The sequence below is a fragment of the Amblyomma mixtum genome, chromosome 3 (assembly GCF_055824585.1).
Source record: "Amblyomma mixtum isolate Tamu chromosome 3, ASM5582458v1, whole genome shotgun sequence".
Classification (NCBI taxonomy): domain Eukaryota; kingdom Metazoa; phylum Arthropoda; class Arachnida; order Ixodida; family Ixodidae; genus Amblyomma; species Amblyomma mixtum.
In genome coordinates, this window is record NC_143014.1 from 31,060,395 (window position 1) to 31,087,618 (window position 27,224).

The following is a 27,224-nucleotide window of genomic DNA, read 5'->3' on the forward strand; positions in this document are numbered from 1 at the left end:
CTGCCCCTTTGAACAGGTTTGCTACCGGATTGGTGACAATAGTGGTCCGGGTGTGCGCAGCCACCCGGAGCCGTGTTCCCTCTAAGTGTGATTGACCCTGTACAGAGCAAGTACTGGCGCCTGTAGCCTGTACTCGCGCGAAAAGCGTGCACTATTGCGTGAAGCCTGAAGCTGGCTTTAGTTTGGGCTTCCTGAACGAAGTAGCTTGGCTTCAGTGGAATAGAATGCAGCGCCTTCTTGCACCAGACTCTCTCTTTTCAAGGTTGTGCTGAGCCTGTAGAAGGGAGTGATTAGCCACGGGTTGCTTGTTTAGCGTGGTCTGTAGTGACAGTGAAACGCTACATAGACCCCAGACTGCGGAAGACAGAGAAAGCGCACCTCTGCTAACGTCCGGTGTCATGCATCTCTCGCCGCGGCGCAGGCAAAATTTGGCGACACTTTCCGGGCCGACAGCGCGGTTGGAGCAGCTGGAAGGCGGCTGTCATTCCATGGCCTCGCGCAACGCGGCTGTCAAGGAGCTGGTAGCTGGCCGAAGGAAGTCCTCTGATATGATGAGTCCTCTCCCACCTGACGCCGGCCTGGTCGAGCCTGAGGAGCAGCAACAGCAGCCCACCTGCTCCAAGGTGGCCAAGAAGAAGAAGAAAAAGCGCCCCCAGGACGACGACGAGCACGACCAGGCGGCCGCCGAGGTCGAGCCCAAGGCGACGCGCGCCAAGTCGCGGTCGCACGACTCAAAGGCTGAGCTCAAGAAGAAGGAACTCGAACAGAAGCAAGTGGTGGACGGGGCCGGCATGGCTGACAAGAAGGTCGAGTCGTTCATGGACCAGGCCGGCACGAGCACCGCGGTACGTTGAACAGAGCGCTTTCTCCAGCCACGATCTGGCATCGTCTGTAGTTCGCTGAGCCGGCAACGCTCTCGCTTTTCCAGTTTTCCCGGGTTCAAACTGATGAGGATTTTGCATTGAGCAGGACCCCGACGGGTCTGTCCACATCGTCTTTAGATTCTGTAAGTACTCGGGAACTACAGACGATGCAGCCGGTGGTTTTCGCGATTGTATAGCTGACACGCGGCGTTTGACCGGGTGCCTCACGAGTGCCGCTGTGTTTCCCTCTGTCAGAGCGCGCCCAAGAAGGTGGTCACCGATATCTGGATCAACCCCAAGGAGACGGTCAGCTGGAACCTCGACTCCCTGGTCACGCTTAACGTGCTAGGCAGGGGTAGCTTTGGCATCGTCTACCTGGTGCGCCACCGCGTCAACCGCCAGCTGGCCGCGCTCAAGTACATTCGCAAGAAGAACCAAAACCCGGAAAAGGTATAAAGCTGAGCGGCAGCGTTGACCTGCGCACAGTGTCTCAAGGAGCCCGTTTGGCTTGCAGGAGCGCAAGCGCGTTGAAGTGGAAAAATCCGTCTGGGAGGCCGTCACGGACCATCCCTACGTGGTTACCTTCCGCGCCTACTTCGAGACGGCCAAAGGGTAAGACGAGCTGAGGCCTCGGGCGCGTTTTTGCGAAGCGCTGGCGACTCTGGAGGCTCGCTCATGTGGGACACGTTGGCACTGCTCGCTTCAGCACCCGTTGAAAGCGCTGCAGAGCAGTTGATGCGTCCCCAACTTCTCCCACTGACGGCCATTTCACTCCAGTTATGGCGCTTTTTAAGCCGCCACGATAACCCCGCCGCCATTAGCGCACGTTGGTGAATTACTCTAGGGAACTAAAGCGTTAAAAGTTGAAGTCACTCAGTGGTTGAAGATAGACAGATGGCGGTATTTGGTAATGGTTCCTTATAGTCACTCTGCTTTCGCGCTTGCCTTAGTCGAAGTTGAGGGTTATGATGGGCATTAGTGACTCACACTATGTGTCAGTGATAATGTCGCGCATGCGTACACCATACCACTAAATTTTCCCGAAATAATGCGTGAGTGGCGCTAGAGCAGCGCAGCGTGGTTCGTTTGGGTGGAAAGTTGGGCGAGTCGGTAACGATGATCCATGATATGCAGCGCGAACAGGACGAAGGACAGAGAAAGGTACGCAAACACAGGCGGCTGTGTTGCGTACCTTTCTCTGTCCTTCGTCCTGTTCGCGCTGCATATCATGGAAGGGTGGTTCGTTTACGTCGCATCGCTCCTGCCCACGGCCACCCCCAGAAGTCGCTTATAGTGCGACCTTCCGCCTTATTCTCAAGCACTGTGGATGTCGATGTTATCAGCGCGGACCACACTAGCGAGAGCTGAAGACCAACAAACGCTCCAGACAGCTGCACAGTCTGACGCGTTATGAAGGTGATTACTTCAGTTTTAACCTACTGAGATTACAAGGCAAGAATCTTGAAAGGAATACGCTTATTTAGCTAATCGAAAATTTCTTTACCCTGCACTGCCACTTTGAGTGTAGACTGTCTCGCCCCTGAATATTTAATATTAAAGTCCATTTTAGTCGGAACGAACGCGAGAGCCTTCAAATCGCGCGAGACTACCCACTGTGAAGCGCATACATAGACCGCTTGGGAGCGTCAAACATTCCCCAAAACGTGCGCCATCGCACTGTAGGGCAAAGTGCCACGCCTTACGTCGATTATCCGCGGAATATTTATCTTCGATCGATGGGCAAAGCCGTATTCAACTCCTAAGAACAAGGTTTTGTTATCGTGCAGCACGGTGCGAAGGATAGCGAATGCGGAAACAAAAGCTTCATAGATGCTTGCAGCCTCTACACGAACGTGCCAAGTTAGCTAGCGATGAAAAAGCTTTCGCATTGACAGCCCAGCTCTTTCAATACTGATTCGCCCATCGGCAAAGACCAGAATGGTCTACAGGCGCAGTTGTTACACTCGTCAAGACACATTCCAAGAGGCGCCGCCGTTTGTGCGTGTGGTGCACTGTCGGTCAGGGAAGCTATCTACATCCGAGTTCGAAACGGGAAATAATGATAATGCCCGTCAGGGAAAGGACAGAGGCGAAGGTTTCACTTGAGCGCACGCGGCACAACACGACTCTCTGCATCCGAGAGTTGAGGCCGTGCGCAGGGTCGTTTGTCATGCTCTGAAACCAGAGTGCACCCGAGGCTGCTCGTGTTTCTGCTCGACTGCATAATGCCCGCCGCTGTCGGACGGCACCCTAGATCACACACTATTGTGCTTTCGGCTTGTTTATTATAAGCTTCATAGAAACCATAGCCGTGGCATTCAGTTCCGCTTTGCGCGTTCGCGCGCTTCATTGTGCCTCGTCCGCAGTACATGAATGCAAAATGTGTCCGGGAGAAATTTTGAACGTATTAAGTAATCTGATTGGCTTGCAACAGAGGCGTACTTGCAGCGCTGCTTGGGCGATGTTCAGACTTCTGGAAAAATTGCTTAAGTCACTAACTGTGAGAATCTATGCTCTGTCAAACAAATTGGCTGATGGTTTAGCATGGTTAAACCTGGGTTGCCTCTCTGACAATTTTTCGTGGATTTCTCGCTGACGTTCAATGATGCCGACGACGACGGCGGATTTTCTACGACACGAGCTCCTTACTGCTATCGCGTTAAAAAATAAACACATCATTCTGTTACCATTTATTTTCCCCCGTTTATCCACAAATTCACAAGCACATCCCCACCAATCCACACTCCCACTTACCCCCTCTCTACACACGCACGCATGCACGAACACTGTCCCTGTTTGCCTACTGCACTGGTAGAATGTGTTAATGTGGCTGTTACCGTTTCCCAGCCGCCCCTGAACGTTCTGTCACAAAACAAGAAAAGAAGCAAATTTGGTTCAGTGGCGCGGGCTCATTAAAGAAGCGTGGTGAATTCCCCCCAAAGGGTACCCACTGGCACCAGAGCGCTTCCTCCGCTCTCTTCCGCCCCCTTGTTTTCCGAACTGATGGGAGTGTGCGGTGTCTGTCGCAGCTGGTGCTTCGTGATGGAGTACCTGCCCGAGGGCTCCATCCGCGACCTGGTGCGCAAGAAGGGGCCTTTCAAGGAGGAGACTGCTCGCCTGCTGTCGGCCCAGGTCGCCCTGGCCATACAGCACGTTCACGAAAAAGGCAGGCACTCTTTCACCTTCTCACAAAGCGTGCGTTGTTTGTTCTTCTCGAAATTAATATATATTCTCAATAAGCTTTTATCGACCTGTGTTCTCCACCGCCTGGCAGTGAGTAAAACGCGTTTAATCCGTTCAAAACAAAATTTAGCAGGGCAGAGCGAAACAAAAAAAAAGAAACGAAAAGAAAATAAAACGGTGGTTTTGTCCCATGCGCGAATACGCCCACATAGAACTGAAGGCCCCGAAGGTGGAACACCGTATCGCTCCCGGTGTGGGGAAATTCTCCGAGGGCACCTCCGTTTTTTTTCGTGGGGTGACTGTATAGCACACCTCAGGAAGTTAATCCGCGTGTCTCCGAGGCTAACCACACTGCATTCTCAAGCCTACGTATACTATCGGGGAAAGAAATGTCCTGGGGCCGTATTCTCTAACAGTCCATTTCTTGTCCATTCCATTTGGTCCTCTGCCATTGGTTGCTGCTCCCTTTGCCGTAGGGTGTTATAGAGCAAACATAATCGCCGTGTCGTGCCCATGATGCTCATGCCCGTGGCATGCCCAAAACATGCCCATGATGCCACGTGCTTGCATAAACATGTCTCGAGCCCATGTCGCACTGGCCTACCGGGAGCGACGCCCATACGCGAAGCAACGCAACGACGCGTTTGACACGCGCGACGAGCTGTATCGGCGCTAATTCAGTCTCGGCAAAGAAACTGGGAGTGGTTTGCGCGACGAATTAGCGCAGCGGGGCCCGTGTGACTCAGCCAGACTGGATGCGGCGGCGTCGCGACCAGACCGTCTATGTCCGTGATCGGCCGTTTGCTTTCCTACGTGCTGTACATGGACGTCACGGCGAAATTAAACGGGAATTATGTTAATTGTTATAAAATGCGGCCACAGGACTCACCACCGCTCGCTGAAATGCGTCGCTGCGTCATCACGGTCTGTACCGAGAATGGCACGAAATGGATTTCGCTCGCCTAGGGCGCTTGTCTGGAAGCATGCCTACCCTGCACTCGGTGCACGAAGCAGCCCACACGATGAGTTAGACAAGCTGACGCACTTCACGACGTATGCCGCTACTTCGGTAAAGCTCCGGCAAGCTATATTTCATATCGGTTTTTGCCATTTTACCAGCAGGTCGTTGTTGCGGGCTGCAAGAGCGTTGCTTCTTGTATAAAGACGAAGTATTGGAACACCGTACCGGAGACGACCTCCCGTTGCGATAAAATATATCCCACGTCCTGGACACTTGCCCCCGATAGTACATGAATAGCTCTGAGAAAGCCGCCATCACTATAATATTGAAATTTTTAACATCGATATGAGACTATTAGAAATTTCGTTAGCAAGAATGTGACAAGCTTCAGTACCTTCTTGATGTTAACAGCGCAGAACATAGACGGAACACGAGAAGAGAAGCATACACAATGAGCGCTGAACTTTCAATAACGTTTAATTGGAAAGGACACATCTTCTTATATTCGCACGGACAACACACGTGTCAGAGACACGTCATTTTACACTATGGTACACACGTCGTCCTGCACACTCAAAGCAAGATTACCGCGCGCACAACAGCTGAAGTTCCTTTTTTGTTAACAACATGGACGGCTTGCTTACACTTTGCTCCCTTCGTATGGCTATCTCGGCGGCCTCAATAATCTCGCCGACCAAGTGGTCATTGTGTTTATTCAACACTTTAAATTGTTTGAATTCTGTGGCACATGTTTTGGAAAGGCAGTCCCTTACATGAATACCTAGACGCCTGCAGGCTTGATCACCGCCAATTTTGTGCTTCTTCAGTCTCTCGTTGGCGTACCTGCCCGTCTGCCCAACATACTGTTTCCCACATTTTGAAGATATTGAATACACAACGGCTTCCGCGCATTCCACTTAGGGATTCTGGTGGTTTATTGTGCAGCCAAAAAGGCAGCAAGGGTGCACAATGAACAGCCAGAATCCCTAAGTGGAATGCGCGGAAGACGTTGTGTGTTCAATATCTTTAAAATGTGGGAAACAGTATGTTGGGCAGACGGGCAGGTACGCCAACGAGAGACTGAAGAAGCACAAAATTAGCGGTGATCAAGCCTGCAGGAATTTAGGTATTCATGTAAGGGACTGCCTTTCCAAAACATGTGCCGCGGAATTCAAACAATGTAAAGTGTCGAATAAACACAATGACCACTGGGTCCGCGAGATTATTGAGGCCACCGAGATAGCCATACGAAGGGGGAAAGTGTTAGCAAGCCGTCCATGTTGTTAACAAAAAGGAACTTCAGCTGTTGTGCGTGCGGTAATCTTGCTTTGAGTGTGCAGGACGACGTGTGTATCATAGTGTAAAATGACATGTCTGTGACACGTGTGTTGTCCGTGCGAATATAAGATGTGTCCTTTTCAATTAAACGTTGTTGAATGTTCAGCGCTCATTACGTGCGCCTCTCTTCTCGTGTCGCGTCTACGTGCTGCTCTGTTAACATTAGGATGGAAAGCCAACAAGCCCAAGTTGCTGTTCTGGCAAGCTTCAGTACAGCCTCCTGTATTAACCCTGTTAGGCACAATGTGCAGTTGTGTACGCGGCAGACTCGAAGCTCTTTCTGTGGGTGTCCACACCTAACAGTGATTCATTTGTTCCTGGCGAATTTAGCGTCGATCATATCGCATATAAAGTACTTTTTTTTAATTTTCCGAGCCTCAGCGTACTATTTAGGCGGAAAAATATTAGTTTACACTCGAAATTTCAAGTAGCGCCTGAAAGGGCCGTGCCCGTACGCTCAGAATCATTGGACACCATCAAAACAAGGACCAAAGGATGGACCTGGATGCTAGCGCTCAAAAAAAAAAAAAAAGGTATACGCTATATCGGCAATAACTGACCCCACTCCAATTAACTACCATTGTACAGTTAACATACCCAGACAAGATAGCTTGCAGTATAATTTGGAAATTGTGTTAATTGGAGAATGCGTCTCCGGAGGCGAACTTTGAATTTCTCCGTTTGTAAACAGGCTGTATGCAGAAGGGGGTAAGCTTTCTCCCCGCACGAAGATCTCAAGATACGTAAAATCTCGTATCATAAACCAGCTAGTGGCTTTTTTTTTCTGCACTGCATTTCTACTATTACGCAGGGGACCGCGGCTGCGCTTGTCTAGCTCAGTGCACGTTTCGAAAATAAGGATTCAAATAACGTCCCCTCGAAAAAAAAAATACTCTAAATTCACCAGGCGCGCCTTTGTTCATTCCAAACGATCGAGCTGGCATGGCGGAGTGGTTAGCGTGCTCGTCTCGCGCTTCGCCGACCCTGGTTCGATTCCCCAACTCGACCAATTTCCTACTCTGTTTTATTTATTTATCTGGTCTGACTAGAAAGAAAAATTAGGCTAATTGGTTACTTATGCAATTAACTAAACTCAGTCCCACTTACTTGAAGGCCGCCGCGGTGGCTCAGCGGTTATGGTGCTCGGCTGCTGACCCGAAAGACGCGGGTTCGATCCCGGCCGCGGCGGCTGGAATTTCTTTGGGGGAGAAATTCTAGAGGCCCGTGTACTGTGCGATGTCAGTGCACGTTAAAGAACCCCAGGTGGTCGAAATTTCCGGAGCCCTTCACTACGGCGTCTCTCATAGCCTTAGTCGCTTTGGGACGTTAAACCCTAAAACTAACTAACTTACTTGAAGCATTGGTTGCATGGTTACCAGCCAAAGTACAATTGGCCCCATTTGAAATTCGCGCACGGTGACGTCACGACCATTTCGACCAATTGAAAAGCGTGACATTTTTGTCGACAACTGCTGCTTACAACGATGAGCCATTAAAGGCTTCCGCCTTAATATCGGGGCCTCGCTGACACACGGCTTTGTCCGCACCGTTTGCCTGCAGTGAGAGGTATAGGTAGGCCAAAGACGCGGCTGCCTGAATGAAAGGCTAAGGGAGCACGCCAGAAACGGGGACAGGACAACGGGAAGCCACTTGGCAGAGCTGTCGTGTACTAACCGGAAGTGCGGTCCTGAGTTTGAAAAAAAAAAAAGTTTTGAAGCCGCGGAAATTGACAAAGCTGGAGGCACGTGTGTCAGCAAGGCCTCGATGTAGCCCATCAGGTTTACTACCAGGCACACATCTCCTGTAATCATCAAAACGTCTCTCATTCATGCAGCTATCAACAAAATAGGCAGACAATGCAGGCAATGGTATGAAAAATTGCACAGGATTGGATTGGGTGCTTAGTTCCTTTTGGTTTTAATGAGCCCTTGCCGTATTAAAGCAAGTGGTCTTTCGATAAAACTCTCACTTGTTAGCGGTGCCTGTGTTTTTTGCGCTAACTATTTCAACTCAGCGCACACCGTTACATACACATAGATTGCTCCTAGAAACGTGCCGTAATTGGAATAGCTTGCCTGAAGCACTAGTTATCACAGAGCATTTAACGATTATTTTAATCACCTAGCTATATGTCTGTATATTTGGTATGCAGGGCGTTTTACCTAAGACTTTCTGCAGTCTTTAAATTAGGCTTTGAGTTAGGAGAGCGCGTTCTTCGGAATAGCATTACCAGCGATGTAGTGCATCAGAATGCAGATAAGACGTGCTAACTAGCAGGCTGGGTAACTAATATTGGACAGTTATGTTTTTAGCTATTGCCCTTAAAAACTGATATTCATATCAGTTTTTAGAATTTAGACGACGCAGTTACCCTCACCGCCGTGGCGCAACAATATTGTGTCATTTTGCGCCATTCGAAAATGGCGCGCCTGCGGAGACTGAACTGCGGTGTCCATCAAATCGCGTCACTCCGCGGCGCACGTGCCACGTGAGAATCTCTGCCCCGTCCACGCTGCGGCGCTCACCCTAATGGTTAAAAAGTTAGCTATTCAATATTAGTTAACCAGCCTCCTATAGTTTGCAGTGAAGCCCCCTTACCCCCCCCCCCCCCCCCCCCCATTCAGGACCACCGCACAGAAATACTCCGCGAGAAAAAAAAAATAGGCCCTGTTAAAAGTTTTCTTGATTGTATAATATAGTCAAACATTAAAAAGCTGATTTCGTTCACTGTCGGGATTGGCCAGCGTAGTACTGGACGCCGCGGACCGTGACCCAGTATTAATAACTGCTGTTTTTTTTTAGTTGTATCCTACTATAGTTAGCACATCTTAGCTGTGTTCTGGTGCACTACACTGCTGACAATGCTGTATCGAAAGGAGCGCTCTTCAAACTCAAAGCCTATCGTTAACAAATGCAGAAAGTCTTAGGTGAAACACCCTGCATATTACAAAACACACCTGAGCTCGAAGTTTCTCGGTGACGTTCCTGTGTTTGAATTTGTCGTGACTTCATTTTTTTTTGCGTTTGGTGTTAAATTTTGCGCTTACCTTGTCGCATCTAAACCTCTTGTACATAAATTGAGGGAAGCGGACAGTCACTGCTGTAGGGGAAGGGAAAGTCAAAGCATAGGGGAATGTTTTTTTTTTAATTTGGGCTATTGATCAATTGGAAATTAGCAGTGTAGTCATTTTTGCCAGGATTATAATGGATTGGAAAGTAGTTCAATTTAAATTCATTTATTTCATGTTAATTTATTGCGTTTTATTTCCTTTTGTTTTAACTGACGCGTGCTTTAGATAGACTTCTGAAGATATTCGTCCTTTTTATTTTCTGATATTATGCTTCTTTAAAATTTTTCTAATTTTGTTCCTGTATTATTTACCCTTCTCGGTGAATATAGTTCTTGTAAGCCCTGGGGGTGAGTAAACACAATATTCCCGAGCGCTGTGCCCCGAAACCTGCCCATTATACGAACGACCGCTTTTCCTCTGCTTCGCAATTATAACATTTGCGCGGTCCGGTAAGCCTGTCGCTCACTAGGACTCACCGCTGTCCCGTACATTTTTGCTGGCACGTCAGGTACCTTTTCCAAGTACAGTAGATTCTCGGTAATTTAATCTCGTAGGGGACCAAAAATTTGCTGGAATGATGCGGAGTTGGAATTAAGAGCCGCCTTTTTAATGCACCTGATGTGTCAGGAAACCAAAGTGTCAGTTCGAATTAGCAAGATGTTCGAATTAACGAGAATACACTGTACAAGTTATCCGCAAGGTGCTGGTAGATGATGTTTTATATTGCGCTCCAATTCAGCACCAAACAGACTAGAAGCAAAACAACCCTGAATATATCGCGTGCTGGAACCCAGCAGCCCCAATAGTAGTGCTCCTTCCCTAGTCTGTGCCGTCCTAGTAACTGTATTCTGTTCGCTACTTCGCAGGATTTCTGCATCGTGATATCAGCTCCTCGAACGTGCTGATCGACAGCCGCGGAAACGCGAAGCTGATCGACTTTGGACTGAGCCAGGTCAGTATTTCAAAAGACAAAGTTCGTGCAAACTGCTCTGCTGCATGCTTTCAACCGGGAGCGTGCCGATTGCTCATGCTAACACGAAACGGGGGTACTGAAGCATGTAGCCAAAGAGACGCCAGTCGCTGTCAAAGCTGGAAAAATATTTTACGCATGTGTTCTGCAAGTTACAGGAAAGGCATACGCGGCGAAGCAGCCCATATGCTCTGAATGACAGAGTGTGACGGGGTCTCAATTTCTGTCTAGCTGTCGGGGCAGTTCCCACTCGCTTTCAGGCGCCCTGGCAGCAAACAGCTGCATTAATAGCTGGCTGAAAACCGCAATTAGGCACCCTTAAGTGAAACAAACTCTTTACCAATTGCTGAGAATTTTCCTGAACGTCCAGAATAATGTGTTCACCAGAAGCGCGATGTAAATGTAGAACAGGCGCTTTAATAACTCCAACATTCAAGGCGCTGGGTCCGCCAAGCATTGACATGCATGGCTAGCTGTCACAATGGCGTCAGTCGTCGACATGTCAAATGGAGCAAGGCGAGGTCATCGGCCGCCGACAAAGGAACTCCGGGAGCAACGGCGGCAGCAGATGTTTCGCGGTGCACACCGGCACTGTTTGCAAGCCCTAGCAGCTACGTTTAAGGCCTCGGGCGTTGCGGCCCCAAGTTTGTATATTTGATCAACTCGATGTTTCAGAGGCATACAGCGGCATTGTAAGCGACGCGCTTATTAGTCGATCCCGCAACGAACTTGATACGATTAACACCGAAAACCTACCATGCAATGGATAGCAGGTTTCAGTCAGTATAGCTGATGAAAATTTAACTCACTCCATAGGTTTCATTTTTGTCCTCTCGCTCTTTTGCAGATCGGCACTGAAGCCTGGTGCCGTTGTGGTTCTCTGGCCTACATGGCACCAGAGGTCATTCGCCAGGAGCTCTATGGTAAGCAGGAAACCAGGGACCAGACTCCTGAAGCATGGTTTACCATCATTTGGAATGAAACGTCGCTTACTGCTTAGATATTTCTTTTCAACACCAAACATTAGGAATACTCAGCAGTGTGTAATTAAGCGATGCATTTTGCGACTATTCTCTAGTCCCTCTACCACTGGTAATTTTCGCTTGTAGTGCAAGAGCCGAGCCAGAAAGCAGCTTTTACGCTTGCTCTGCTATCAAAGGCCGAGGTGACCAGTGGCAAACGGGAAAAAGAATGAGGCACTCCCTGCCGCATTTATCTGCTGGAAAATGTTTGGATGAGCGGCTATTAAGTTTCGCCACTGAGCTCGAGGACGCAGGATCGACGTTAAATAATCTCAGCGAGTCGAAATTAATCCGGAGTCGATGTGCAGTTGTGGGCCGTTGGTCGTAGACAAGGTCACAGACAGTTCTGCATCGTCTGTGTGCAACAGTTCTACGGGATGTTTCACCTAAGTCTTTACACAGTTTTTTAAATAGGCTTTCTGAGTTAAAAGAGCGCTTTTTTCGGCATAGGATTGCCAGCTGTGTGGTACATCAGGACAGAGCTAAGGCGTGCTAACTAGCAGGCTGGTTAACTAATATTGAATAGTTAACTTTTTAATTATTACCGGTGGGCTCCTTAATTATTGAGAGGCGTGCAGCCCACCGTAAGCAATATCCATATCAGTCTTTAGAATTTCGAAAAGGCGGTTACCCTCGGCGCTTTGGGCCATCAAATTTTGGCTACATCGCACCAAAATGCATGCGCTTTCGAGAAGCTTGCAGGCAAAGCAACCTCTCCAGTGCACGTAACTCGCAGAAATAGCCAAATTTTGTTGGGTCACAGCGCCGAGGTTAGCCGCGTTTTCGAAATTCTAAAGACGGATATGGATATTAATTACGGTTGTCTACCCGCCTCAGTAATTAAGGAGCCCAACGGTAATAGCTAAAAAGTTATTCATTATTAGTTAACCTCCCTGCCAGTTAGCCCGTCTTAGCTGTATTCTGATGTACTACACCGCTGACAATAATACGCTTGAAAAAGCGCTTCTCTCGCTCAAAAAGCCTATTTTTAAAAAATTATGAAAAATCTTAGGTGAAACAACCTGTATATTAAATGCAGTATAGTGAATTTACACTCATCTGGACAGTAACGTCACCACGTTGCAGATAAAGCTTGCAGCCGAAACGCAAACTGCTATGAAGAGCGTCCTATGAGCGCATCTTGTCCGTCGTCGCCTAGAGCGGTGATTAGGGTGTGGTTTGGTGCACGCTTAATTCATCGACGATCGGTGGCACTTTCCACTTGGCATTTCTTATATAGCAGTAGGTGGATATTCGGAAACGACGCTTGACGGCGATTCGTTACGTCATACAGTCGTGTGTAAAAAAAAAAAAATACCCCGATGACGTCACCGTGCGGCTGGCGTGGCGCCGTGCTTTCCAAACGTATACCTGACACTTTTCTTATCGGTGTGTTCGTAACCGCAGCGTCGAGCGTTGCCATCTGCCGCTCCGGTGGCGCGTAACTAGTGCTAATCACTAGTGCTAACTAGTGCCGTAGCTGTGCTATCAGGCCCGTTTCACATGCGTGCGATTTTCGCCTGCCACGCTGCGAATTCTGTCGGTCTGCGACCGGGGAGAGACGTACGTCTAGCCGCAGACGGGTTTCCGTTCGGGTGGAATTCAATCGCAGCGCCGGTGATGCTGCTGTAGGACTTACCAGTGGGGAGTGCCGAGACGGCGGGCGACGTGGGGTCACATGGGAGCTGTTGCCGAGGCGGAAGCCAGACTGTTTTAATGCTAAAGCGTTACATAGCTCTGGAGGCTGGAAATCCGCCTCATGACGTCATCGGCAGTTCCTACACCATCAGGAAAGAAAGCAAATAGTATTTCTTAAAAAAAACTTCTCCCGCAGTTTGTTTCACACCCAGGCCGGGGCGAATAGATGAGCTTTGCTGGCCAGTAATCAGAGCACTGCTCCATCACCGCAGCACAGCAACCCACGCGCTAAACAGCAGTTCTATCGCGCTGAGTTCGGGTAGCCTATTCTTCATCAACTTTCATTCGAACGGAGCGAACAGATAACCTGTGCTGGCCACTGCATTAGAGTAGTACGCCATCGCAGCAGCCGAACACCCCACGTACAGCCAGCCAGATCTTTAGCTAGCGTGCTCGACGGCCACCTTTTCTGTGCTCCTGCCACTTAGGACGAAGCAAACTCACTGGACGCTAAAGTAAGCATGGGCTTGGTAAGCCTGTGCTTAATATTGAGATTTCCGCAACCTTGCTTCGTCCTGAAGACCAGGAGCACAAAAAAGGTGGCCGTCGAGCACGCTAGCTAACGATTTGGCCGGCTGTAGATGCTTTCGCATTCACAGCACATAAGCAGTGTTTCGTGCTCTCCTAAATTTTTATTCAGATGAAAACATACGAAATATTGCCTTGCATCTGAAAGTACGCTGCTCGCGACATCACCAATACATTGCGCGTAGCGTTTCTGTCGCGTTTATTCATGGATTACCTATGCGAACATCAAGCAACCTGCGTGTCCCTCCGACTGAATTCGCTGGGCGCGTGTTTCATGTGAAAGCGCGGACCGAAAATCGCACTGCGGCGTCACCGACTAGGCCGAATATTTTTGTTTTAGTCGCAGCATGACAAACGGGCCTTCTTTTGGCGTGTTTCCTCATAACGTTATTACTTTGAGACCAGCAAAAAATCACGGGCAGGAGGACCAGAATGGTGGGTAGGCGAGCTTCACAAAATTCATCTTTGTCGGTGCGTTTACTGCCGAAGCAATTCTTGTGGATTAACCAAAGCTGGTGAGCCGGCTAGTTGTGGAACAGCCTCCTCACGTGAGATTTGTCTCTGAATCTGATGTGGTTGGCCAACGTCTTCGTGACTGTCCGCTTGCCTACTGCCATTGCCCAGCAACAACCTTGTGCACCTGGCGCCTGATCTTCACCAATTTAAGCCAGCATGCAATACAAAGTAGACCGCATTAGGCGCTCAGCTCAGGGGTGGCGTGCCAGATCCTCGCCAGCAAATGTCCTCCAAAGTTGAAAGAGTTGTCGTAGAAGGAGACAAAACAAAGGAATGATAAAAATATGGGTTAGATGACATCTCTAGGTTGCACCTACGATCAGATTAATCTGTGCCTTCGTGCGCAGAATCAGGTATTAAGTGACTGGTGTCAGGGACCTGGCCGACCACAGAAGGAAACGAGACTGCATCTAGGTGGGCCTTGCAGTTCGCTCTGGCGCTCAACAACACTAACCAGGGGAACAATAACCAAGGCACCTGTTTGTTCCGAATGGTTGTTACGCGGGATGAGGTGCAAGAAGCGCTGCAAACCTGGCGCTAGCAAAGGGGCATTGGGTGTTCATTAAAAGAAATATAGCATAATGAAGATTCTGCCTTACTTCTAATCACTCGAAAGGAGTGAGTCAACTCGATTGGTCTCAGCTCTTCAGCGTGTTTCGATGGGACTGCCTTGTTGATAGTGATGTGTCCTGATAACGCTCATGTGTGGCTTAGTCCATCGTACAAGCTCCTTGACGTAAAACACCGCGATGGCCCGCTCCAGGTATGTCTGCCGATTGGTGGTCTTTCGGCATAGTGCTCTTCGTGATGCTGGTCGGCAAAACGCCGCTGGCCATCTACGCCGCTGAGAAAGGCGTTGACCTGCACCTGGCCAGGAGGGACATCCGTTACCGCCGTAAGTACTCGGTCCCAAAGAGGTGGTAGTCACGGGAGAGGCGAGTCTTGCACAGTGATGTGACATTTTCCGAAACCATGCCTCTCATGCAGCCGGGTAGGCTAGTTGGTCCGACAGAAAAAAAGCAAAAGGCAAAAGAACAAAACTGATGCTGTGTCTATGTACGGATGAAGGCCGAAAATTGTTACCGTACCTAATGATATTCAACGTGAAACAAAGAGCTGCTGAACACGCAGCGTTGAATCGATGCACTTATGTTCTCTGTGGTGGTGCCTATAGAGTGTTGGTATCATCGTATTTCTCGTGGCTACCATTTGCATATGTGCTTTATATTTTCCCAGTCTATGTAACGCTGTGCTTCTGTTCTCACGGGCTGTCTGATGAGAAAAGCGAAAGGGTTACCGCATACACCTTGCCTGCATTCGGTCGCCCGAGTAACACTCGAGTGCGTAAATGTGAATACTGCGTTTCGTCCCCCGATTAACAGCGGCGCCAGTAGCGCAGTTTTCTGGCAGTAGCTTAACGTGCTGCATAGAAAAAAAAAAAACAACTACCAGACGCTTCGCGCTCTCCAACGGGACAACGGCCGACTGATGGAGCACCTTGATCAGATCACGTGGCAATAAAGGGCACATTCTACACTGATGTCTGGAGAAAGTCCCTGCACTACTCACTGGAAAAATTTAGTACCGCGGAACCTCTCTCCCCGCCAACGGATCTGGAAGGAATATGACGGCCGCTGCCTGACGCTCCCGGCATGAAAATGACTTCTGGGGTGCCCTGCGCATCTGCCTCCGTAACGTCGGTAGCATAAATTAAGAAATCTTCTGAGCAGTTGGTACAGGCAGCTTAGTGATGTCGTGATTTAACACACAGAAGGAATTGGAAGCAGTGATTTTTGTAACTGTCTAAGCAGCAACTTGCGCATGTATGCAGTCCCTATAGAAGAGAACCCAGACGTTTTGGGCGGCCGCCGCTTCATGCAATTATCTGCAAACTTTTGGGGTCGCTGTTCTGGCAACATTAGAACACAGTGGCCATATTCCTTCCATGCCCAGCGGCGCGGGGATACCAGTGACTGCCCTGCACAGAACCGCAGCGCCCTCTTCACGCGGCGAAAGCGGCTCTTGCCCGTGCGCGCGCAGCCGTGTCAGCTGGCGCGAGCCCCGGCGGGCACGGTTGAGCGCCGGCTGGGACCATGGGGCAGGCTGGAAGCATAGCATGATCGCCTCAGCTTTCATGTTTGTGCTTGCGCTGTTCGCCCTTTTTGTGTCATGTGGCGACGCCCTCAGCGACGCGTCCGGTGACGGCAGTGCCACTGTTCCCAGCAAGGCCAGAGAGCAATGGCCCGACACTTTGCGGGCGACCGAGCGCTACCACCTGCAGGCTTTCGACAGCAGGTGTTACCTGCTGCCCTGGAGCGCTATATTCACCATCCTCGTCAGAATGATTACGGATCGTCCAACGGGCAACCAATTTCTCAAGGACGTCAGCGTGGCGCCCGAGTATCTGCCCCGCTTCGTGGCCGCCCACCAGCCTGGCACGAAGCTGCTACTGCTCTTCACCGAGTTCGCTTGGACACTGATGGCCCTCGTCGGCGCAGGTGTAATCGGCGCACGCTTCGCTAATCAGTGCGGCGGGGAAAGAAGACAACAGGTGGACTCATCCTACATGTATTATTACACAAAGCTCCTGACGGTCGCCCAGGGAGTCATCATCCTCGCACTTTGTGCTTTTGTGCTTGCCTTTTTGGCCAACTACGGCCTTGGCTCCAGCGTTGGCAAGGCTCCGGAGTACTTCGAGAACGCGATACACGACCTGAGGGTATACACAAACCTCACCAGCGAGGAATTGGCAAGTGGGTCAAGAAGCCAAGTGGAAAGGCACCCGCACCCCCTCTCTTTCTCCGGTTTCGTTGAGTTTGCGAGGCAGAGCCCAGTGAACTGGAACCGGACGGCAAGTCGGCTCAGTGGTGCGTGGAAGGCTACCGAGCGCGAGAGAAGTGTGTCCGCCAAAATCCTGGCAGACATTTCCGTGCATGGATTGCAACAAGGGAAAGAAGCGAATGCTAAAGCTCCCGAAAAGAAAAACGGAACGATGACAGAACAAGGCATAGCGAAGATGATGCAGCGGTTTGTCTGGTTCGACGAGATGACCGGAATATGGGGATACTATGCCTACCCCATACTGCGACCCATTGCCGTCTACTCGCTCGCCATTGCCGCACTCGTCGCGGCGGCAGGTACTGCGCTCGGGCACAAAAACCACTCGGCAGATGAAGACCCGCTAAAGAGGAAGCCGATATCGGATATTGCTGGTCATATTTTGCTGGCAGCGGCTTGCATGATGCTCGTGTCTTGCATAGCGTCCTTGCTTGTAATCAAACGCAGCATGCCGCATGCGATCGCAGGGCAGTGCTACTTTTGCGATGCGTACAGAAGGAAGGATTACCAGCAGTTCGATTACGCCCAAGATATGGTGTGGCCACGCAGTGAGAAAGCTGAGGCATTCGCCAAAATGTACGTCGGTGATGTATTGCGGTACTGTGGCGGCGAAGGCGTATCGATAAATTTTTTTATTAAAAAGAATATGGACACAGGCGAAAAAAAGCAGGAAGCGACCAAAGAAACAGCGCCTACGTTGGTTGCGCTACTTTCCAGATACCCGCGCCGGCGTTGCAAGGCCGCAGCCTCTGTCGTCGAGCACCATGAGGCTCAGTGGTTCTCATGGGCGCAAAGCGCCTGGAGTAGTTACGATCGCAAAGTTGCAACGCCGGCGTCATCTAGGCGTTCAAAGAGGCTAGCACCCGCAGTCCACGACGCGGTGAAAATTGCTCTTCTCTACTATCTGTGCTCGATCCTTGAGCACTACGCGACCATCAAAACGCAATCGGAGCTGGTCTTAGTGCCCGGAGCCTCGCCGAGGGAAGCTGTCGTAGCGAGGCAGGACAGCGGGCCAGGAATGTGTTCTCCAGTGTACGGCATTGTCAACACTGGGATTTCACTGTTCTGCGACTCATTCCTCGAGTATTTGAAATCATTGCTCTTAACGCTCTTCTTAGCGGTCTTGCTATTCGCAGTCGGGATGCCCACACTGTTAATGCTGTCAAAGTATTACCTCACTATGCTTCCTCCTCCCGAACTCCCGGAACCACCGCGCCCTCCGACGCGAAAGCACAAAAAGAAAAAAAAGCGCAGAGCTGGCAGCGTAAAAGGCGGCCAGTCAAGTAGTGGCTCGGGGGGTGATCCTCAGGACAGCAAACACAGGTACGCCGGTGGTAAGCTGGGGCGTCACAGAGCTGGAACTGGTAGCGCCTCTCGAAAGGGCGGCGATAGTAGCCCTAAAGCAAACGAAAAAAGCAGGAAGGCCGACGCACTGGGGGAAGGTAAAGCAGAGAAAAAACAGAACAAAACTTCTGATCTCGCGCAACGAAAACCACAAGGTCCGGAACCGTTGCGTCTACCTGAGCCGCCAAACGACCTCTTCTCCGAGGACTTGTTAGGCATGTTTACGGAGGACACGGAGAGTAGTTTGGCCGATATTGAGACAGGCGAGCCGGCCATCAGGGTAAAAAATGTTAAAACTCGATCGAAACCGCACTGGTGTGTCGTTGACACTAGTACAATGACGATACCGATTTCTCAGCTGGAACGGGCGCGGGACTTCCTGAGTTCTAGCAGCGCGGCGTCTCTGACACCTAAATCGTGCAACGTAGAAATCTCGGCGATTCCCCCAAAGTCCGTCTGTCCCTTTCACGACATGCGACCGAAAGAACTCATTTCGGCCAGGTCGGCTGAACAGAGCTCGCAGAGCTCTGCTACTGAGTCTGCAGGGTCCGCTCAGTCAATGCCACGGGGAGGTGAAACTGAGCAAAAGCCGCATAAGTTTGTGAAATGAGAAGTGCGGGATCCGGTGCTTGCAAATAAACAGTGCACATTGCTCACACGGCGTGGCGCGCGCTCTGTGGTCTGGATTTTGGCTCCGTGGATGGCAAGCGGCCGCGGCTGGCGGCACGGCACGTGCGGGCACGTGTGTTCTTTTCTCCGCCGGCCATTGTGGGCACGCAGCGGCGGCACCGAAGGCACACACGGCTTCCGGCGGGTATGACCCCGACGGGGTAGGCCTTCCCGATGCGTCACGACGGCAGCTTCCTCCCCGTCTGGAGTGAATTCGGACGCCGCCTCGCCCTGCTGTTCATCTCATCGCCCAAGGATGCGCAGCTGTTGGAACGCATCGGCAACGCTCGGGGACTGTTCAGCATCTGTGCCAGCCTGGCCCAGTTTCAGCCATCGGCCTTCCGCATGCTTGTGGCCCTCTTCGCCATCAGCGGCTTCATGGTGCCGACGGGGCTCGCCTTTCTGGGTTTCCGCTTCATGGGCAAATGCGGAGGCCAGCGCGTCCAGGTGATTACCCCGCTCTACAACGAACTGTACAACGTACACTGCGTCGCCCTTGGATCGCTCACCATCTCGACGGTAATCGTGAACGTGCTGATTGTGGGCTTCGCCTTCGGCATCCAGAATTCCTTGCGCGAGACGTCGACCTTTTACGCCCGTGGCCTGGATGAGCTGGAAGGATACTTTCGGGCCAAGCATACGCCCATTCCATGGAACAGATCGCACCCTGTGCTGAAGAGGGCTGCACTGCAGGCGCAGAAGCTAGACGCCGACTTCAGCGAGGCCTTCAAGGAGTACCTACAGGAGAGGCTGGACGTGAACCCCTTCGAATCCAAAGGCCCTTCTTGCGGTAAGCTGATACGCGCCATGATTGGCGACACCGACGGGCTTCTAAACGTGAACTGCACTAGCCTTGAGCAGGCGCAGCAACAGCTGGTCCAGAACGCCACGCAGATTTTTAAGAAGAAGACAGTGGCAGAGAGAATGCGTCTCGCGCGAGCTCTTTGGACGAGGGCTTTCATGGTCGAGAATAGCGGCAATGGCAATATCAAGCAGCTCACTGCCGTGAAGGTCAAGTTTCAGAAGTTTGAGAAAAAATTTCGCCTGCGCCACCTCTTTGGATCCCTCGCTCCACTCACGATGATGGTCTTGGCGATGGTAGTCTGCTTCGTGGGGGCACTGCTGGTCATCGCGCTAGCGATGGGCATCCTCAACCACGATCGTGGCATGGCACCTACGCTGCGAAATTCGTTTTCTCACAAGGCAGGCCTCATCATGCTCTACTGCCCGGCAGTGTTGGGTCTCTGCAGCGTCCTGGCCGTTCCCCTGGCTGGCGTATTGCTTTCCGGCTGTGTCGTCGGCGAGTGCTACATCTGCGAGCCGTACCGTGGCAGGGAGAGGCACATCCTCGACGAAGCGGCTACGAAACTGCTCTCTGGTGACACAAGCCTTATTCCGAGCAGAATAATACACTCCTGTATGGAGCCGAGTGTATCGAGGCCTCGCAACCTGGACTCGTTTCCCGAGCAGCTGCAACGCAAGGAGGTGGTGCCCGCAGCTGAGGAGACCGGATGTGGGGCGAACTGCACGACCAGGATGAGCCGGGCCTTCACTCTCAACAGCACCGGCGAGCTGAACGACGAAATTTTGCAGCCAGCATTGTCGGACTTCTACCTGAAAATGGTCACCAAGGCAGAAATGATGCTGAGCCAACTGCGTGTGAAAAACCGAAACTCTGCAGCTGCGGAGTGCCGAACCGTCTACAAAGTGATGAACCAGGGCTACAGCTTGTTCTGCGGAACGCTGCTGGGCAACTACCATGGGGCTTGGACCAGTCTCCTGTTGCTTGCCGGCTTGATGATAACTACCGCTGCAGTCAGTTTGCGCTTGTCCAAATTCCACCTCGTCATGGACCAGTACTGCTATGCGGGCTGGGACAAGCGCATATTACGCAAGTCGCCCCGACGGCGGAAGGTAGCGAGAAGGCGGCACAGCCCAAAGCCGTCCTTTGAGGACCTGTCTGTACAAGTGGAAAACAAGGACAGCGATACCAGCGTGGGCGCGGGGGATGAACAGTCTGGCGATGCAGGCACTGACACGCAGACTACGGAGGGGCACCAGGGCGACAGCGAAGGGGAGGCAGGGTCCGTGGGAGTCTGGGACTCTGAGGCTTGGCTGCTGGGCTCCGCGAGCAAGGGCGCTCCGCCGCAGGCACCTGACACAGAACAAAACACCGCTGTGGAAGAAACCGGCCCAAGCGAGGCGGAGCAGGGAGTTGAGGCGACCACCGAGGACGCCTGAACATTTGTGCCTGCATGCTTGCCTACCTTGTTTTCCTTCGGACTGACGTTACTGTTCCCCTGTGACTAGTTTGCGGCGTGCTGACTTTTTGGTGTATATTGTGCTTCATTGGACTCATATTTGCTTTTCTTTTCTCGTTGGCTAGTGGCCTTGATTGCCCCTCTCAAAATTCCAAGGACTTTGTCGAGGTCTGCTCAAACGCTGCTGAGAGAAATCCTCAAAGAGGTAAGCTCCCGTTTCTTCTCGTCACGCAAAGCATTTTTAACAGTAGAAAACAATTTCTCTGCGAAGCATTACCGCGCAATTTTCATTTTTAGTCTCGCGCTCAAAAGGGCAACAATTCTCGTCATGGCTTTGGGCATGCTTACATGAGGACGCAGCGTGCCTACGAAAGGCATTCCGCGTTGAGGCAGGAGACACACTTATACGCTGCCACCGTATTATAGGCACTAAGAATGCCAGGAGAGCCGCAGGTGACTGTACGTGGCCACCCGGACGACGAAATAGCGCCACACCACGCAGGACGTATGCTGCATGGTTAGAGACAAATGGAGCTCGTTCCCTTTTACATGCTCGTGTCGTGTCGTGTTCGTGTGCATGGACAGGCTTCGTCCGGTCCAGCGGACTTTTGCTACCAGCACGGCTTGCTTTTTGCGTGGAATTTTAGCCTCTTTGCCTGGCCTAATTTAAACGCTGAACCACATTCCTGGCTGCGAGCGGCTCTGCGTACCGTATTTACCAAAAGCAGCAAACAAGGTGCATAGTTTGCTTCTCATCACGGCTTCCCTAAAGATCAAAAACTTTTCAAAGGCGATGAGAAGTGATCTGCTTACCTTACACAGATTAAGAGGGGTGGCACAAGCGCTCAGCTATACAAGGGAGAAGAAAACCCTGCAGCCTGGCTGCTTTTGTCAGAGACGGTACTTAAGTGTCTTTACGCGCTTCTAGCTATGAGACTAAGGGCTCAGTTCGCCGGCTATCTCGTAACTGTGGCGTTTATACGCCAGATCTCTGCACTGGCGCAGTCTTCGCTCAGTGCGGATAACGCCTACACAAAGAAAGCTCTGCATGACTCACGACAGAGAATCGTGCCAGCACTGCTGACCGCTGCGTTGGTTGCCGTGAACATTGTGCGATAAGTGCACGAGGCGCCTCTCAACAAAGGCGTGTAGGGTGAGACCCAACTTGCGACTCCCGTGCGACTAAATTTATTTTATTGTAATTCATGTAGTGCGGAACACGAGCACTTCAAAGCTGTGTATCGGTCAGAATATCAAGGGAAGCGTATTTTGAAATTTTCGACCTGGAGAGTTCATCGAAAGCAGGGAACTCAGGAAGTCGAATCTCTTCATGTTAAATAGGTCAGGAGGGCTATAGTTGAGCGCAGCGAATTATTGCCTTGCAAAAATGGGTCCGTGGCGGTGGGCGTGCTGCAGCTGCTCTCTGAAACGAGATAGTACAGCACTTCAAACTCAGGACTTTTTAGGCGCCAGCGCTAAGGCTCCCCGATTTCTCCCCGATTTCGCCCATCGTTGCCTGAAGCCTGCTTGACTATGAAAACCGAGTCTCGAACGGAAACGGAAGTTAAAACCGAAGTTCTAGCGCATCTAATTCGCATTTGGCCTTACCACCTTGAATCGTCTCTCATTTTTCCCCTTGCATTTTGCTATCTTTCTGCCCGTGAGGAGAGCTAAAATTCCCGAGAAGGAAGCAGGCATTCCCTCCGTGCGTACTGTTTGCTCCAGGACAAAAGGTGCATCCGTCCTTCTCTCTCCATTTCAGAATCCAAAAAGGCGTCTTGGTTGCAGACCCGAGGGCGGCTTCGATGACCTGATGAAGAACCCTTTTTACGCCCCCATTGACTGGTCCGAGGTTTCGTGTAAGTCTCAATGCCACAAACTTTTTGCGCATCTATGTTTCGACGCAGCGCGATGTGTATGCTTAAGAGTGCAGGGCGCTAGTATTGAACTACCAGTAAATGACAAGGACTAACTCACTAGAGCGTTAGGAACCGGATTATGAGTGCTAATGGCTGAATCATCCACTCTCGGCAGCTGGTTGCTGCAGTAGCGGGGGATTAAGTTGTAAGTTGTGTAGCATATGCTAGCCATACACGGGATTAACAGGCATGGTTCGTCGATTGCATTGTTGCACAATTTGAGGTCAGTTTTAGCTTTCAGCTTGTGACTTGTAAGAGACAGGTGGTGTGTGTAACTCTTGCAGTGTACTGCCGGGTTTCTGGCACTCGTGTCACGTACGCCGTCAGGGCCGTGCGTTTAGGCCCGTGCTGTTTTCGTGACGCTACGTGGTGCGCGAGGTCTTGATCGGAACAGAGGGCCCTGTGCTCAATCCACAGGTCCCGCAGAAAAGGAACACAAACTAAGATTTCTTAAAAAGGCCCATAAGACCAAGCGCTGTCCAAAGTGTGCGGCTAAAGATCGGGAGAAAAGGTAGCGCACCTGCTTTCCTCTCTCCTCTCACTGCTGCTCCCCGGCACACAGCACTAGTGGCCGCGGTTCAGCCATTGCTAGGCGCCTTTCCCACAAACGCAGAGGCGCTTTGCGACGAGTTACGCGCACTGGAGTGGTTGCTTTGGCCGAGAGCTTCTCGAAAGCACATATATGTTTGCGCTATGTAGGAAAATTTGTTGGCCCATAGTGCCGAGGGCAACTGCGTTTTCGAGATAGGAATATTACTTACGGCGGGCTACACGGCTCTCCATAAATAATGAGACTAACAGTAATAGGTAAAAAAAAGTCAACTATTCAATACTAGTTAAGCAGCCTACCAGTTAGCACATCTTATCTTTATTCTGATGCGCTACACGGCTGACAATGCTGTACCGAAAAAAGTGCCCTTCTAACTCAGTCTGTTTTCAAACATTGCATAACAGCTTAGATGAAGCAGCCGGTATATAATCCGCTTGCTTAAACATCGGTCGCGGATGCTTTTCTGACGCAAGGGGCACGCTATGCCGTAATAGGCTGCGCTGCCTACGTTCAGCTCTGAAAGGACTTCGACGTCCAAACAGCATATGGAATCTAATAAAGCCAAGTGATCCAGCTGGTTTCACGAGAAGGCTTATCATACTATAATCTGTTCTGCCATCAGAAACTATCAGCCGTTTTCTAAGGGTATAAGATCAACTTGAGTAGGGGCAAATAGGCGAATGTGGACAAACCGTAAGCATGGGCTCTCCGGCAGGGAGGGGGATGTAGTGGGAAACTTTTTCTGGCAGCTCTCTTCAATAGTTACACGGTTTGCTTCCGTGCCATACCTTCAAGAAATTTTCCTCGTTGTTAGACTATAGTCAATTGCCGTCTTTGAAAATCAAAAGCTGGCTAGCATACACAAGACGAGTTTTTCATTCCTGCATCGCGAAATTACAGCATTGAAAAAAAAAAAAAAACGCACACGCATGTTTCTGTAGCTGTCAGCTGTTATCTCTCGCTTGCAATCGTGAGACGTACAATAACGAAAGGGAAGAATGCATACTGAAGTCGTTCTGCCAATACTGTTCGAGCTGCCTACTAGTTATTTGACTGCTGAGTCTCATTAACTCATTATGCTGAAATATTAGTCATGTGAGCCCGCAGTCTGTGGTTTGGAGAAACGCAACAGTTAAATGTCTACAAGATGCTAGTGCTGCCATCGCTGGCTTTCCCCATTGATAATTTCAATTAACACTCCTCCCTGTTCCTTTGGAATTTTGGACGAGAACAGGCGTGTACTAGCAGTGGGCAGGGGCGCAGGTCTGTGTCTTCGTTTTTTTCCATGGTGGTGCATTCCGTTACTGCGCACCTCCATTTAAATGCCATCAGAGGCTTGTTGACTTAGAGAGGAAAATGTTGCGATTTTGAAGGAATTGAAAGCGCTTATTTATCGTATACGAAGTCGCTAAGTGCAGCTGTATAGCTGCTAGGCATCCAGAAAGTTTCACATTTAGACGCTCACTAGCACTGTTTTCATGTTGTTGCGAGACTTTGTTTGTGAATCATGCGCCTGAAAGTCAGTAAAGGCGTATAGACGTTATCTGAAGCTATTAGCGGTTTTTTTAATGAAATAAAAATGAAAGGAAAGGATGTTTCTAGCCGCGGCATCTGTCATCGAAACCCTGACGCACCTGAGCTGCGGCTAGCGGGAATTGAAAGGTAGAGTACAGTAAGGGGGAAAGAAAGAGCGGAGTGACAGAAAAGAAAAATAGTGCCTGAAGCTTCCGATGCGAGTTTCAGGAGTGGCTGGCGCGTAGTTGTTTGCTTGCTATTTAATGTCAGTTCTAAATGACGGAGCCGATGTTGAGTGCAGCAAGCAGAACCAATACTGATCGTGAGGAGCACAGGCTTCGACGTGATGTGCAGGAGGTCATGTAGAAGCTCTAAGGGAGGGTGCCCGTCCCGCGGAGTCCTAGCGCTTGTGATAGACAGACATTTAACCGGGATTCGTAGACAGCACCTTACTGACGGCGACAGACCCGTCTCAGTCAGTTGTACCAGCGAATGTACCGTGCAGATTACGGTGACGGCGCCTGTGCGACGACAGTTGGCGTTTGCAGCCACCCTGCTACCACTTCTCCCTCATAGGGATGGGAGGTGGTGACTGGGCGCAGGGGTGGCGCGCTCGGAGGGCCCACCCCGTTGCGTGCTGCGGAGCAACATCCAGCGGCGCGCTCTTTGACTGCGTCCCACCCGTGCTGAGCCTACGCGCTGTGCCCTTTCTCGCAGGCGGCTCCCTGCCTAGCACCACGCGTGAGGAAGGCTCCAACCTGTCCACCTAGTGACGCCGTCGACTCGGACCAACCCAAGGAGTGGTGAAATAAAAAGGCCGGTCGCTCGCCCTCTCTCTTGTCTCCTCCTTTCTGGCCCACATTCGCGCGCACTGGCAACACCGGCCGCGGGTGCTCCTTTGTTCCCCCGTGACGGCGCCCATACAGATAGTGGACACGAGAACGGACGGCGCGCAAAGCGCAAGCCATCTCAATGGCGCGGCCGGCCTGCTGCACAGAATTATCCCGCTTTAGCATATACTTCAGTTTTTTTTTTTGGAATTGTATGCACTGCTTGCGTTAAAATATACTCGAGCTCTCTAATTTCGCCTCTAAAGGTCACACCGGAGAAGCATGTCTTACTGACCCAAAGTATCAAAGTTCTTGTTCGAGAGACTTATTCAAATTGGATGATATTCAAGAACCAAGGAAAATCCGGCCGTCTGTGTAGCTCAGAATTATTTTATCCCCTTCGGCAATTTAAGCCCTTATTCTTGGCAGGGTTTCTTCCTAGGGACTATTTGCACGTCGAAGGTACAACTTAGGTCAATATTCAATTCACTGCCTTTAATGAAATATACCCGAAAAGAACCGAGCCCTGTTTACGACCGGATACTGCGACGTGAGCAGCTACAACGTGGCTTTCCATGAGGTGACTTCATTCCCCAACTACGTCTTATGCAGACGCCTGTAATGGATTCTTGAACACCCGGCTCTCAGCTGAGCGGGCAGTACATTACAGTTTTTCGCTACACAGCGGCGTCACGAAAGAGCGGGGCGCTGAAAGCTTTCTACCTATACTGTCCTCCACGTGGCCGAACGAGCAAAAGCAAGAGTCCGATTAGAATTTAAAACTGCAAATTCAAAACTTGAAGTGACCGGCACTTCGCGCATCAGAATGTATGGAGACAAGAGGTAAGAGCGAAGCTCTAAGGTATACCAGTTATTGTAATACGTAAAAGACTAAAAAAAATGGCTGTGGCTTAGCTTGGTTAAGCCCGGTAATTGCGAAAGCAATATCCGTAGCTACGCCATGGTTCAGCTGGTAGTGTAGCTGGTGGTGGTGCTTGTGGTTAGACTTGTGGTGATGCGTCGGTTATGCAATCCAATCCAATCCAATGCAATCTAATCCAATCCAATCCAATATGCTAATTTGGTAGCTACCGGCCTCGCTACGCGACTGGCTGAAAGTGCAACTAGTATTGCTTTCACAATAAAAA

General features: G+C 50.6%; 1 protein-coding gene across 1 annotated transcript; it reads left to right on the forward strand.

The window, feature by feature from the left end:
* Positions 1-488: 488 nt before the first annotated feature.
* On the forward strand, positions 489-26,060 carry LOC149349559 (protein kinase C iota type-like). Its single transcript, XM_089576794.1, has 11 exons — positions 489-845; positions 929-1,006; positions 1,119-1,313; positions 1,378-1,475; positions 3,893-4,029; positions 10,283-10,368; positions 11,234-11,309; positions 14,914-15,045; positions 21,388-21,467; positions 23,025-23,121; positions 25,964-26,060. Exons 1-11 carry the CDS (start codon positions 489-491, stop codon positions 26,014-26,016), a joined length of 1,389 nt encoding a protein of 462 aa, XP_089432920.1. The 3' UTR covers positions 26,017-26,060.
* The last annotated feature ends 1,164 nt before the right edge of the window (positions 26,061-27,224 follow it).